Genomic DNA, 15,441 nt, shown 5'->3' with positions numbered 1-15,441 from the left:
GCTGTTGTTGTTTTGTTTTGTTTGTCAAAGGTGAAGGCCCATGACATTTCTTCTTTCTAGGCATGTCCTTTGGTGCTGTCCATGTTTCAGGCCTTGTTTAAGCAGCAAGGCTGTTGAGATTTCGAGTGGTGCTTCTTTGTCTCACCCAGATTTCGTGGTCTATGGCTCCATCAATCTTTCCATCCTGTTGGCTGCAGGGTTCCCTGAGCCCTGAGGTCAGGCATTGTGTTGTAGATGAACCAGAGGGGCTGGGCTCCCGATAACCAGTTGTTCTCTGCATTTGGGTCAGTTGTGGTTTTCTGTAATGATTCATCTTGTCCAAAAATGATTCCTATTGATGAGGGGTGAGAGCTATGCTTATCTATAAGAGTAAGTATTTAGAGCCAGGCATGGTGGCCTACCTCTTTAATCCCAGCACTCGGGAGGCAGAGGCAGGTGGATTTCTGAGTTTGAGGCCAGCCTGGTCTACAGAGTGAGTTCCAGGGCAGCCAGGATTACACAAAGAAACCTTGTCTCGAAAAACCAAAAAAAAAAAAAAAAAAAAAAAAAAAGTAACTATTGAACTGAACAGAGATTTCAAAAAAAAAAATCCTAACAAATATGAAAACTGTTTAGATCCTTAATCATTATGAAAATATAAATTATAAAGCAGCTAAAAGAGTCGAATACAGATATTTGCACTCAACCAATGGACAGAAGCTGCTGACAAAAAGGAAAGAAAAGAAAAGAAAAGATAAATTATAGCTATTCTAAGCTTACCCCAACCAGAATGGCCGTAATCAAGATAAACAAAGGACACGTTAGTGAGGCTGAGGATAGAAGTATCATTCATTGTAGTTGTACTGGCTGGTCTCCTGTCAGCTTGACACACAAACTAGTTATCTGAAAGGAGGGGGCCTCTGTTGAGAAAATACCTCCATAAGATCCAGATTTAGCCTCAGCTGTGCACCGGTTCTGTACAGCTGGGAACGCACGTCGAATCAAGCCACATCCGCGGAGAGGGAGACAGCCTAGGCGGCCACTGGGGCGGCGGCGGCCGAGGCCGGGGCCGGGACCGGGACCGGGACCGGGACCGGAGCCGGGGAGGGTGCGCCTTTGCACCCCGCTACAGTCGAGGTGACAAGCGACACGCAACTGCCACCGGCCCCCGAAGCGTTGGCATCCGCCTGGGCGCCGCCGCTGCGCTGCCTGGTACTCACCGACTTTAGTGGCTAAAGCCGAAGCTGAAGCTGCAGAGCCGGCCCGCCATGCCCCGACCCCGGGTCCGGGTCAGCTGACGCTGCGCGTGCGAGCCTGCGGGCTCAACTTCGTCGACCTCTGGGCTGCCATGGGCTGCCAAGGGTTGTGCGACCCCCGGGCGTAGTGGTGGCAGTGGGCAAGGCGTCGGCGACCGTAAGGCAGGGGATCGGGTGAAGGTGTTGAATCGGTCAGGGATGTAGCAGGAGAAAGTAACTGTGCCACCAGCCCAGACTTTCCTAATGCCTGAGGCCATGACCTTTGAGGAAGCTGCTGCCTTGCTGGTCAATTATATCACCGCCTACAAGGTTCTCTTGACCCGGCCTAAGACCCGGCCACAGCGCCTTGGTACGCAAGGCTGCAGGTGACATGGGGATGGCAGCCCTGCAGTTATGTGACAGTGTTTGGAAGGGCCTCAGCCAGCAAGCACGAGGTGCTGAAGGAGAACTGGGATCACACACCCCATGGACTACCACATGACTGACTATGTGGACGAGATCAAAAACGATCGCCCACAAAAGAGCAGACAGACATGGCCCTCTTCCCACCCTCCTCTCCTCTCCTCATCCTCTGGGTGGGTCGGACACTGCCAAGGGCTACCACCTCCTCAAACCCATGGGCAACGTTGTTACTTATGGAATGGCCAACGTGCTGACGGGGCCCCAAGAGGAACCTGGTGGCCATGGCCCGCACCTGGTGGAAATCAGTTCAGTGTGACAGCTCTGCAGCTGCTGCAGGCCAACAGAGCTGTGAGTGGCTTCCACCTGGGCTACCAAGACTATGAAGTGGAGCTCATTACCCGCCTCCTGGCTCTGTACAATCAGGGCCACATCAAACCGCAAATTGACTCAGTCTGGCCCTTCGAGAAGGTGGCCAATGCCACGAAGCAGATGCAGGAGAAGAAAAACATTGGTAAGGTCCTCCTGGCTCCTGGAGCTGAGAAGGAGACCTCGGGCCAGCGGCTGAGAGCCCTGGAGAGCAGGGAAGGGAGATGGGAAGCCCTGTAGTGTTGCCCACCAGCCTCTCACATTTCATCCTGTCATGATGCTCTCTACCCTCCCTCCCCCAGAAAAGGTCTCTGTGCTGATAATGGCTTCCCTGCTCTGAGCTTGCTCTTTGCTCAAGAGCTCTCCCTCCCTCCCCCTTCCTGCCCTCAGGAGAGGTTAGGAAGTGACCACTTGGATGTCTGGGCCCTGCCAAGGGGACAGAGAGGGTCAACAGGAGGCTGGCTGCTTCCTGCCCTTCCCCCACCCTCTCCCTGGGCCTGCTATGCTGCTTTTGCGCCAAGGTTAGCTAGTCCCTCCCTGCCCTACATTGTGTGCTTCCACCTCATCTTCCCTCCTGCCCCACACCCACCCAAAGAATCTACGTGTCAGCTCAGGATGTGGAGCTAATCTGTGAGTCCAGCATGTACCTGTGTCTCCAGAGAATCCATGCAACCCAGGCCTACCCCTGGACTTGATCAGTATCCAACCTTGTCTCCTGTAATTGTAAGTGCAATTAGACTTCTTCCATCTCCAGTTTGCTGCCTCCTATAGCGAGGGCTCACGCTCTGGGAGAGGTACTAGGTACCCCGCCCTTCACAGAGGTCTCTGGATCTGTCTCAGTGCCTTAGCATTGGAAAACCTGTGCCTGTGTGTGTGTGTGTGTGTGTGTGTGTGTGTGTGTGTGTGTGTGTGTACATGTGTACGTGTGTGTAGGGGGCAGCCCTATCTCTCAATCCTTTTCCACCCTTCTCCCCAGTGCCTTCCTTGTCCTGGTGTATCTGAAGCCTACTCCTCCCCAGTCCAACACTGCCAAAAATCTGTGTATGTGCCAGGGGTCGGGAGGTGGGGGGTAGAGGGCAGCTCCAGCCTCTGGGATCACTTGCTTTTCCTGTGGTCTGTGGCCTGTCCTATCTCTGTCAGTGGTGGAGAAGCTGGGCCAGCCAAAGTTCTGGGAGACACCGCTGGGTCTCATTCTGGGACCAAAGTGAGAACCCAAGCACCATTGCCTTTGGTACCTTAGGAGGCTGCCTCCAGGCTCTGCTTGGAGGCAGCTCTGCTGTTCAGCCCCAAACTTTGTTTACACTGGTAGGGGAGGAGGAGCTTGGGAAAGGGAATTACTGGGCTGGTTAAAAGGGCCAGGGCTACTGGAGCCAAAGTGGGGACCTTTGAGGCTAGGTGGGGTCACCTGCTGCTTCTGAGCTTAGATTAGAGAGAGCTCTACTCCAGCCACTGTCAGAGGGAGTGTGACACCCTCTCTGTTGTCTAATTGAGGCCTCCATGTAGGAAGTGTGATTTCTGTTTTTGTGTCCCCCCCCACACCCCATTACCACAGCTGCCTTTGTGTCTGTGTCAATAAAAAGCAAAACCCTGACCAAAAAAAAAAATCCAGATAGGGCATTTTCTTAATTAGTGATTGATGGTGGCAGGCCTAGCCCATTATGGGTGGCTCCACCCCAGGGCTGGTTATCCTGGGTTCTATAAAAAAGCAGACTGAGCAAGCCAAGGGAAGCAAGCCACTAAGCACCATCCCTCCATGGCCTCTACATCACTTCCTGCAACCAGGTTCCTGCCCTGTTTGACTTCCTGTCTTTACTTCTTTTGATGATGAACAGCAATATGGACGTGTGTAAGCCAAATCAACCTTTTCCTCTCCAACTTGTTTTTTGGCCATGGTGTTTCATCTCAGTAACAGTAACCCTAACTAAGTCAGAGTATAAACTGGTGCAACAACTACAAAATTTACTATAGAGTTATCTCAGAAAGACCTCTCATCCTCAAAGATCAGCCGAGCTAACATCGCGGGAGTAGTCATATTACCAAAACTAATCTACAAATAAAATGCAATCACAGTTGAAATACCAAAGACATTCTCCACAGGAATGGGGGGGGTCATAAAATTCATATGGAAATACAAAAACCATGGATTGCCAAATCAGTTTTAAGTAGAAAGACATAAAATTATCACATGACCTGGCTTCAAAATACGCTACAGAGCCATAGTGGCAAAAACAAATATGCATCAATGAAGACATAACAGAGAGCACAGGTCTAGACACACTATTCAATAAATGGTGCTGGTAAAACTAGATACTCATCTTCAGAATAAAATTAGATCCAATCTCTCATCACAAACCAAATAAACAGCTCAAGTGGAATCAAAGACCCTAGCTTAGAATCACAACAGTCGAAACTGCTAAAAGAATGTTTGGGATATAGATTTATGCAAAAATTTCTAAATAGCACAGAAATTAGGCTCAGAAATTGACAAATTGGCCCTCAACCTTCCTAATGTTATTGATACTTTAATATAGTTCCTCATGTTATGGTGAGCCCCAACCATAACATTATTTTCTTGCTACTTCATTAACTGTAATTTTGCTCCTATTATGAATCGTAAATATTTGTATTTTCCAACAGCCTTAGGAGAGCTCTTGTGAAAGACTCATTCAGCCCCCTGGATTCTCAATAGAAGACATAAAAATGACCAATAAATATTTTTAATGTGTTTGACTTCCTTAGCCATCAGAAAAATACTCCTTTGAGATTCTATCTCACTCCAATCAGACTAGCTATTGGGAGAAAACAAATACCAACAAATGCTTTTAAGTTTGCAGAGAAAGAGTCTATCTTATCCGTGACTGGTGAGTGTGTAATGTATTTCAGGTACTATGGAAATCAACGCAGGGCTTATAAAAAAAAAAAAAAAAGTAGATCTTCCATATGACCTGGCTATACCACTCCTCGGCATACACCTAAAGTCATCTACATTTTACTCTGCATATGCTTGTACATCTGTGTTTATTGTTACTCTTTTCACAAGCACAAAGAAAATGAATCAGCTTAATGTCCATCAACATTAATTACTGCCCTGATCTTAATTTCTTTCCTCCTCCTCCTGATTGGTTGGTATTTCATTCTTGTTTTCAAAACTGTACATTATAATGTTATTTTTTTCTTAACATTTACTTAATTGTGTGTGTGTGTGTGTCTGTGTGTTGTGTATGTGTATCACATGCACACAGGAAGTCAAAAGAGGCATCAGATCTGCTGAAACTGGAGTTACAGACTTTGAGTCATCATGTGGGTGCTGGGAACTGAAACACAACTCCTTTGTATGAATCATAAGCACTCGTAGACAGCTATTTCTCCATCCTTTTCTTCCTCTCATGATGTAGCCCATGCTAACCTTGAACTGGTTGTGTAGACTAGGCTGTCCTCAAATTCACAGAAATCCACCTCTCTCCTACTTTTGTGTTTGGTTTTGATGACTCAGGGAATCTAACCTGTTTTGTTTTCATGAACATGAGTAGGGAAAGAAATCGGTATTTTGAGGAGAGAGGGAAGCTATGCAGAAATGCTGAAAATTAAAAACTCAGGGAGTCAAACAGAAAAACAATAGAAACCTCACCAATGGACTCAGCCAAGCAGAAGAAAGAATACCAAAGATGAGGGCAAGGTTGACTACTGTATCTAAATTCAAGAAGGACTTTTTAGATGAGTATTATGATATCCAAGAAGTCCAGGGAGCCATCAAAAATCCAAACCAAAGAATCCACAGAACAGAAGGTGCTGAGAGAAATGCTAAAGACAGAGTATTTGTCTATTAGTTGAATCTGGAGGTCTCGGTGTCAGATTCTAGAGGTGACAATCAGAGCCATTAAGAATTTATGCACTACAGTCTACCTAGAAAAAGCACTGTGGGTTTTCCTCCCTGCAAGACACATGCTTGATGCATGTCAATCTCTGCGTTGTAAGAATCCAGCCAAGAATCCGGCTTTACTCTCCAAACGCTTTCCCAACTGCTGCTGCTGCTGCTGCTGCTGCTGCTGCTGCTGCTGCTGCTGCTGCTGCTGCTGCTGCTGCTGCTGCTGCTGCTACAGCCCGAACGTCCAAGTCATCTGCCAGGTCAGTCTCTGCCCAGAGAAACTTTAAAGTTCCCGTCAAAACCTTGCAGCTAACAAGCAAGTCATGGTGATGGGTGGAGGAGGTTGCCATAGAGACAGGTCCAGGGCCTGGGGCTCGGGATGGGAAGGCTCGGGTTCGGCTTCCCATTGGCTCTACGGACGAGCAGCGATCTCCACTAGCACATGCGCAGTGGCGCCCAGGCGAGGTCACTGCGAAGCCCCGGGAGCTGGGGGTTCCGGCCGGGGCCTCTGGGGACCGGGCTGGGACAAGCGTGTCCTGCCGGCTCCCGGCTCCTCCCAGGGAGGGAAGCGGTGAAGCCGAGCCCCTAGTGCAGCTCTAGGTCGAGCCTGCACGGAGGCGCTCGCCACGCCGCCGCCATTGTTGCCCGGGCTGCGCCGACGGGGCCCGAGTGACAGGTACTGATGTCCGAGCGCGAATGTCCACGGGGAGGCTGGCCCGGGGCAGGCTGGGAAGGGGAGGCGGCTGGAGGCAAGGCGGGCGCATCTCCTCCGGGCATGCATGACTATGGATGAGCTAGACTGGGAGTTGGAGCCCCAAACAAGTACGTGTGGATTCTTCTCCGTGTCGGGATACTTGTGAGATTGGCTTTGGGGTGGGAGGAGATCGTGCTTTCGATTTACACTTTTAAGGAAGCTCCTGAGACGGCCTCCAATCACCGCCCAACAGGCTTGTCTTCTCTGCTCTTAGAACAGACTATGCAAGGCAGATAAATAGATCGCCTTGGCCCCACCCCTAGGAGGTTCACCCCTATTGGAAACCTTCAGTTAGTCCCAACAATCACAGATTTGCTCTGTTACTGAGAACATTCGGAATATTAGTGACTAAGATAGTGAAACATTTCTTTCTGCAAGGTGATTAGGTTTTAACAAGTTTTAAATTAACCATTCTGCTCATGATTCCTTAAATTACTGCTTCAATAAACACACATTCTCTGTGTGTGTGTCTCTGTTCCCGTCAAGGATGAATGTATTCTAAGTCCAAGGATAGAGGAAAGAAGACCAGAGTAAATCTTGTGTGTTTATCCTGCACCCTGAGGAGTCCGCTTCTGTGTGTGTGAGGAATAGCATAGAACACCAAAAATTCTTGAGCTGATGGTCCATTCTTGTGCTGGATAGTTTCATATCACCTGGACACAAGCTATGGTCATCTTATAGAGGAAATGACTCTATAAGACTGAACTGCTTCCTGCCTCCAGGTTCCTGCCCTGTTTGAGTTCCTGTCCTAACTTCCTTTGATGATGAACAGTGATGTGGAAGCATAAGCCAAATAAACCCTTTCCTCCCCAGATTGATTTTGGTCAAGGTGTTTCATCACAGCAGTAGTAACCCTAACTGGGATAAAATTTGGAACCAGAGGTAGGGCATCACTGTCACGGGCCTGCCCATGTTGCTTTGGGAGGATTGTAGAAGGACATTGAAAGTTTAGGCTAGAAAAGTCGTTGAGTGTTGGGAGCTCAGAGAGCAATTCTGTAGGAGCTTGGAAGAGAAGAATGTGAGGAGCAGGAGAGAAAAGCAAACATGGCCTTTTGTGTGAAGACACTTTGGTGTCTGGTCATCAGGAACTGAATATTCAGCTATGACTAAGAAGAGACCAGTGTCACTGAGGTAAAATCCTCTGGGAAGTGTTTCCTAGGGGTCAGCACAAGATTACACCTCATTCTGGCTGCCAAGCTTAGTGGGGGAAGAGTCACTCAGATGGTACTGGATTTGATGGCATGAAAGAGTCATGTCCAGCATCTGAGGCCTAGCACTGTGTGGCAGGGCTGGGATCTGTGAAGAAACCCCAGAAGAGGCTGTCTGAGTTAAGGTTTCTGTTGCTGAGATGAAACACCACAACCAAAAAGTAAGTTGGTGAGGAAAGAGTTTATTTGGTTTACCCACTTCCATGTTGCCGTTCATCACAAAAGGAAGTCAGAACATGAATTCAAACAAAGCCGCAACCTGGAGTCAGGAGCTGATGCAGAGGCCATGGAGAGGTGCTGCTTGCTGGCTTGCCTCTCAAGGCTTTTTCAGCCTACTTTTTTTTTTTTTTAATAGAACCCAAGATGACCAGCCCAGGAATGGAACCAATCACAATGAACTAGGCCTTCCACCATAAATCACTAAATTAAGAAAATGCCCTCTACCTGGATCTTACAGAGGCATTTTCCCAATAGAGGCTCCCTCCTTTGAGATAAGTCTCGTTTGCATGTCAAGTTAACATAAGACTAGCCGGCACAGAAGGGGTTGGTGAAAATGCCTTCAGTTCCATCATGAGACCCCAGCATTTTGATGCCGGTACCCTGGGGTGATCACCAAGGACAGCAGAAGCAGTGGTATGAATCCAGCTGGAGCCTAAAGGACAAGCGGTGTGTGCTGCACAGACTGGAGCCAGAGAAGTGAGCCACGCCTTCTGGAGGAGCCCAGAAGATTGTGAACGGATTCCATTGGATATTGGACATTGAGTTATTTATACAGAGTTTGGCTTTGATTTGATTTGATTTGATTTGATTATGACTCTGCCCTGGTTCTTTCCTCTTGAAATAAGAAACTAATTTATCTTTTATTTTATAGGAGCCCACAGTTGGAGAGGCTTTGGATTTTAAAAGAGACTAAAATAAAGTGTTTGATTTTGTAACACTTGTGGGACTTTTTAAGTTTGAAAATGTTTTATCTTGTGATGTTGATATTAATGTGTGATCATGGGGGTGTAAAAGAAAGGAAAGGTTGTGGCTTAACAGTGATCCATTTTTTGTGTCAAACTGACAAGGGATCATTTGTGCTGCCTAGTTTTATGTCAATTTGATACAAACAAGCTGTAATCATCTCAGAAGAGGAAACCTCAGTTGAAGAAATGCCTCTGTAAGATTGAACTGTAGGCAAGACTGTAGAGCATCTTCTTAATTAACAATTGATGTGGGAGGGCTGGGCCCTCCCAGCCCGTTGTGGATGGGGCAATCATTGAACTAGTGGTCCTAAGTTCTATAGGAAAGCAGGATGAGCAAGCCATGGAGACCAAGCCAGGAAAGAACACTGTTCCATGGCTTCTGCATCAGCTCCAGCCTCCAGGTTCCTATCCTGCTTGAATTCCTGTCCTGACTTCCTTTGATGATGAACAGTGATGTGGAAGCCTAAGCCAGATAAACCCTTTCCTCCCAGAGTTGCTTTTGGTCAAGGTATTTCATCTCCGCAATGGTGACCCTAACTAAGACAATTCTTGTGTTTCAGGGTCTTGCTCATCCTTGCAAGTTCTGAACTCAGAATTTGTTACAAGGTACTAACTTTATCGCGGTTCCATTCTGGACCTGGCCGCAGCAGCCCTTGGGGGAAAAAAATTGTGACTGTCACATGAGACTTCAAACAGTTGGTTCAATTCTGGAAAAATAAAGGATACTATCGGATAGGTTCTCCTGTCTGTAGCCATGTTAGCCTCAAGAAAGAAGATGGCAAATTCTTCACGCTCACAGGTCCTTCTAATGTGGATGCCAGACAAGATTCAGAAGGGACCCTGCAGTGTTGGGAAGCCAACACTCACCTCAAGACTCTTGCGGGACACCGAAACCTGTCGACAGAATTTTAGAAACTTTCCATACCCTGATGTGGCGGGTCCCCGGAAAGCATTGTGTCAGCTCCGAGAGCTCTGCCTGAAGTGGCTGAGACCTGAGGTTCATTCCAAGGAACAAATTCTAGAGCTGCTGGTGCTGGAGCAGTTTCTAAGCATCCTGCCTGGAGAGGTTAGGACTTGGGTAAATTCTCAGTACCCAGAGAGCAGCGAGGAAGTGGTGGCTTTGGTGGAGGATTTGACTGAGATTCTAGAAGAAGAAGGTGAGAATTGTGCCCCGGAGAGGGGTAGAACCCCTGGGTAGTTAGAGAAGACACCTAGCACCACTGAGAACACCCCCCCACACTTCAGTGAAACTGGGGAGAATAAAGGTCAGCATGTAATAAACTTTAACGTGAGGTCCATTTTGCATCTTGTCCCCTTTCAGAGCACTTGGGGCCACTGTGACTTAGAGAAGTTTGCACCATTATGCTAATGATGAATTGGGTTTTACAGATACATAATACATAATACATAGAAAATATCCAAAAAGCATTCATCTACTGAGACAACTCGAAACTCTGTATCAGACATTTAGAGAGCAGAGGATGTATATAGCCTGGCAGTACTTTCCTTACCTGTACATAGTTCAGGGTTCAATCCCAGCACCACCAAAACAGACAAAAATAGTGGAGAAGTCTGGCTTTTCTGCATATAGTGCCAAGGCAGGCTTGGTTTAAAGTCTGCATTAATAGGATAGGCCAAGTCATTGGCCTTTTCTCAGACACTGAAGTATTAGCAAAGTTTGCAGTGTCTTTTGCCTTCTCGAGTTAAGGAAGTAGAGATGTCTGGTAAAGTGTGTCCTGGACCATGCAAACAGACTAATCTTCCTTGTCTTCCCCAGCTTCTCAGAATTCTGCCCTTCCCCAAGAAATCCCAGAGGAAGACCCCAAACATGCTTTCCAGACAGGATGGCTCAATGACTTGGTGACCAAAGTGAGTTTGACTTTTCTTTTGTGGTTTAAAAGTCGCTTCTTCGTGTGTGAAGAACTGAAAAGTCCTCAGTTAACTGGACTTAACTGGGCCTGGAACTGATAAGTCCTCAAAGCCCAGTCCAAAACCTAGGCCTCAGTTTCCCTCTGTAAGCACATGCACCTCCCTTGTCCTCACTGTGACTTTAGTCAGTTTTGTGTGAAGGCTGAGACTGGGATCTGCTATTGAATCTGTGCTTTGAGACAAGATTCTTAGCCACTCTTGGCCTAAGTTATTCAGTGCCAGAAAGTAGACTTTGTCTTTTAGATTGTAGACATTAAATATGAGATACCTGGCTATCCTAGATTATGGTAGAGGTTGCTGATGTTTTTCTCCATTAAAAAGTAAAGGTCATGTTCATATATCCTGTGAGCTTCTGTTTGGTGGCCCCTTGTTTGAAGGCATGACAACTCAAGCAGCATCAAGGGGAGGATTTCCTTGGAAGATACATAGATATAGATACAGATATAGCTGTCTCCTGAAGCCTCTGGTACCCAAACCTTTTTTTTTTTTTTTTTGGTTTTTCAAGACAGGGTTTCTCTGTGTAGCCCTGGCTGTCCTGGAACTCACTCTGTAGACCAGGCTGGGCTCAAACTCAGAAATCCACCTGCCTCTGCCTCCCAAGTACTGGGATTAAAGGTGTGTGCCACCACCGCCCAGCTCATTATTTCTTTATAGATGATATAAACATATTTACTTGGAAAATGAGAAAATGTGTTAGAAATTTAGAAGTGGACTGCTGTAGAAAATAACATATAAAAAATATATCCCATGTAAAGACCATGTGATAAAATAAAAGATTATTTAGCCAGTGTTATACATGCACACACACAAAGGAAAATCTGAAGAGATGTAAAACTAAGCATAGTATGGATTTTATAGCACTTTAATGTCCTTTGTTATTTTATAGGATATTAAAAAGAAACCTTGAATAACTGCAAAGCTGTCATCTCCCTAAATTATAAACTTAACATGATCCTACTCTCTCTACATTTTATTCAGCTGGGTAGACTATAGCAGTAGTGTTGTGAGTTCAAGACCAACATAGGTTACACACTAAGACCTTGACTCAAAAATATGTAATGTTAGCCTGGCAGTGGTGGCGCATGCCTTTAATCCCAGCACTTGGGAATAAAGTGCTTTCTATACAGAGAAACCCTGTCTCGAAAAACAAGAACAAAAATATATAATGTTTTTTAAAGTTACAACTGAAAAAAAGGAGCGTGCCAGGGTAATGAAGAGCCTGGGGGTGCGCAGCTTTAATCCCTGCACTGGGGAACCAGGAGCAGGCAGATCTCTGTGAGTTCAAGGCCAGCCTGCTCTACACAGTGAGTTCCAGGCCAGGCAGGGCTACACAGTGAGACTCTGTCTTTAAAACACTTTTTTTTTTATTTTGACAAGAACAACCTTTCCAGTAAATGTGTCTACAAATATAGCAGTTCAGCAGGAGTAAAAAAAAGAACAGGCATAAAAAGAGTGGACTCTGAATTTCACTGTAGAGCATGTGGATTTTTAACTCTGGCATGCTGAGTTTATCCTTAAGGCTAAATTGCCTCCATCATCCGGCTCTCAGCCTTGCTCCTGTTGTTGAGAGATGGCTTAGTGGGCAGAACGCTTGCCACACAAGCATGAGGACCTGAGTTTGGATCCCCAGACCCCACATAAAGCTAGATGTGATAACGTACATCCATAAACCCAGAGCTCCTATGGCCAAGATCGGAAGCAGAGACAGGAGAATTCCTGGAAGTTCACAGGCCAGCTAGCAAGCAAGAGACCCTGTCTCAAAGAAGGAAGAAAGTAATGGCTGCCTGACAACTAAGACTGCCTTCTGACCTACATATACATCGTGACACAGGCATGATCCCCTCTCCCCCTCACCCCCCCATCTATGTGTGTGTGTCTTCTCTATCTCTCTGTCTCTGTGTCTCTTTCTGTGTTTCTTTGTGTCTCTGTCTCTGTCTCCACCCCCCCACATACACACACTAGACACACACACACTAGACACACACACACTAGACACACACACACTAGACACATGTCAAATGCTCTACCACTGAGCTGTGCCCCAGCCCTTTTCTTCTTTAAGATGGAGCCACCAAATGCATGTGCTAATGCCAGCTGAAAACAATACATTCTACCTTATTTTTAAATGTCCCTTTAAGGACCTTTGAAGGATACTGTGGAGTCAGCCATATACCAGACAAGGGTTTTTGGGCTTTGGTTAGTTGGTTGGTTGGTTAGTTGGTTAAGACAAGGTCTCACCACGTAGCTCAGGCTGCCCTGGAACTTGGGCTCTCCTACCCCAGCCTGTTGAATGCTGGTGTTACAGTGTGGGCCACCACACCAGGCAGGATGGGACTTAGATTCTGTGACCTCCACCAGCACAAGCACACAGGCAGTGTCACCACTGTCTCTGCCCTCGATAGTTCTTCAGCCAAGCTAAGTTATGTTTGATATTTTAGGATTCAGTAACCTTCAAAGACGTGGCTGTGGACATCACCCAAGAGGACTGGGAACTGATGCGCCCTGTTCAGAAGGAACTGTATAAGACGGTGACTTTACAGAACTATTGGAACATGGTTTCTCTAGGTAAGACGCACACCTCTTCTCCCCAGAGACTTGACACAGTGTGTTCCTGCCCCTCCTTACTAAGCATTAGGTTAGGCTCCTAGAGGACCAGACTGAAAGCACAGTCTAAAGATGAGAAGTCTCCTTCAGGCACAAAAATGGTCATGTCTACTGCTCCCAAAAAAGAAACGCATGCTGGATGTGCCAGTGCACAGCACTGTGCCCAACAGTACTGTACTGCCACTGGCTGCCGCCTCTCACCTATCACTCCTATTAGGTCACATAAACGAGCCATTGTCTCCCCACAGAGGCCCAAGTAGAAGTCAGGTGATGAAAACTCCTAGCTCCTTATCTCAAGAGAAACTCCTTCTGTTCCTCCCAACCAGGACTGACTGTGTACAGGCCAACTGTGATTCCCATCTTAGAAGAGCCATGGATGGTGATCAAAGAAATTGTAGAAGGCCCTAATCCAGGTGAGAAGGAAAGCCAGCACGTGAATTAGGAATCTGTGTCCTCAGTGCGTGTTGACGTTTGGTTTCTAAGCATGGCAAGGTGACTCCGTAAGGGATCCCAGCTGGTCTAGGACTCAGGGCTGTCGGCACTGCTGCCTGGTGAGATGTCTTCAGGAAAGAGTGCTGAACTTTCTTTATGCCTTCTTTTTTAACTGTCTGCACATTTTACTCTCAAAGATCCCTAGATTCCAATTCTAAGAACATCTCGAGGTCTCGAGGGATTCACTGTTCCGCTCCCCCTCCCTCAATATATAAGTGTGTCAAGGTTCTAAAGAATATAATATATGTGCGTGTATATATTTAAATATACATACTATATACATATATATATATATACAGAGAGAGAGAGAGAGAGAGAGAATTGTACATATGGGATTTTATTAGAGTGGCTTATGGGCTGTGGTCTGAGTAGTCCAACAATGGCTGTCCCCAACAGAAAGGCACAAGGATCCAGTAGTTGTTCAATCCATGACACTGGATGTCTTGGCATCCCAATATGGTGTTGGGGTTGCACAGAATTTCTAGAGAGCTGTTGCCTTCAGTGTCTATTGGAATCCTGAAGAGTTTGGTTCTAATACCAGCAAAGGACTGCCTCAGTAACAGGATAGGTAAGCTTGTCGGTGAGAGAGAGGGCAAGCAGGCAAAAAGCAAAGGTTCCCTCCTTCAGTGGCCTTTTATGTGGGCTGCTACCAGAAGGTGTAGCTCAGGTTTGAGGTGGGTCTTCTTACTTCAAATGGCCCAATCAAGAAAACCCCTCAGAGGCGCACGCTTGGCTGCTTGGGTTTTAGTAGATTCCAGGTGTAGTCAAGTCGACAACTGAGATCAGTCATCACAGAAAGCAAGCATAGACAGTCACAAAAATACTTCAGACTCCCTTGGTATTTTAGCTTCTCTTACTCTACTGACCAACAAACCCTATTGTCTTCGTATAAACAAAATGTCACACTGCAACACAACACTCGGTCCCTCTGTCTCCCCAGAAACAGTGGCTATTAATTACACCCATGTCCACAATCATCTAGTGCTGCGAGATAAGCAGAAGTCCGGTTAAACCTTGAACAGCTTGCTGATCTCCAGCACAAAACCTGGGTTTCTAACTAATGATTTATATTTGCAGAGTAAGAACCTGGTTTGATCCTACAGACATGTGTCCCTGGCATTGTGCTTCTTAATTTTTTCATATAAAGTAGGATAAAAATCTTTTCAAGATAAAAATCTTAACACACTGAGGAGCATCTTCCAGCATGCACAGGGGCACCTCCCAGCATGCACAAGAGCCCTAGCTTGATCCCCAGCAGGGAGAAAAAAAAAAACGAGTGTTTTTTTTTTTTCACAAGACATCACATCTGGAAACACATAGAAGGTGTGGTGGCACACATCCATAATTCCAGCATTCATGAATCTAAGCAAGAAGATGGCCAGTCCAGAGCCATCTTGGGTGAACAGTGAGACCCTGACTGGAAAACCTTCTTTTAAAAGTATTCCTGGCACTTGGGAGGCAGAGGCAAGTGGATCTTTGAGTTCAACCCCAGCCCAACCAGCCCAATCTACAGAGTGAATTCCAGGACAGCCAGGGCTACACAGAGAAACCCTGTCTCAAAAACAAAAACCAAGTGTGTAAAGAGATGTCTCTCTCTCCCTCTCCCTCTCCCTCTCCTCCC

The 15,441-nt window shown here is 46.6% G+C and overlaps 1 protein-coding gene and 1 pseudogene across 3 annotated transcripts in view; both read left to right on the top strand.

Annotated features, from left to right (window-relative positions):
- The window catches only part of LOC116078676, a 21,813-nt pseudogene extending 19,570 nt beyond the window's left edge, over positions 1-2,243 (top strand).
- A 4,051-nt stretch (positions 2,244-6,294) lies between these two features.
- Znf287 (zinc finger protein 287) overlaps positions 6,295-15,441 on the top strand; it is a 17,027-nt gene continuing 7,880 nt past the window's right edge. The window contains exons 1-5 of one of the 3 annotated variants that reach the window (XM_031351294.1): positions 6,295-6,544; positions 9,356-9,952; positions 10,573-10,664; positions 13,163-13,289; positions 13,655-13,741. In XM_031351294.1, coding sequence (XP_031207154.1) covers positions 9,550-9,952; positions 10,573-10,664; positions 13,163-13,289; positions 13,655-13,741 — 709 coding nt within the window. In that variant the 5' untranslated portion in view covers positions 6,295-6,544; positions 9,356-9,549. Of the gene's footprint in view, positions 6,545-9,252; positions 9,953-10,572; positions 10,665-13,162; positions 13,290-13,654; positions 13,742-15,441 lie in introns of those variants that run through there. The other 2 variants (XM_031351297.1, XM_031351296.1) reach the window with 2 other exon arrangements.

The sequence above is a fragment of the Mastomys coucha genome, unplaced genomic scaffold (genome assembly GCF_008632895.1).
Source record: "Mastomys coucha isolate ucsf_1 unplaced genomic scaffold, UCSF_Mcou_1 pScaffold5, whole genome shotgun sequence".
Classification (NCBI taxonomy): domain Eukaryota; kingdom Metazoa; phylum Chordata; class Mammalia; order Rodentia; family Muridae; genus Mastomys; species Mastomys coucha.
This window is presented reverse-complemented; position numbering and strand designations above follow the sequence as displayed.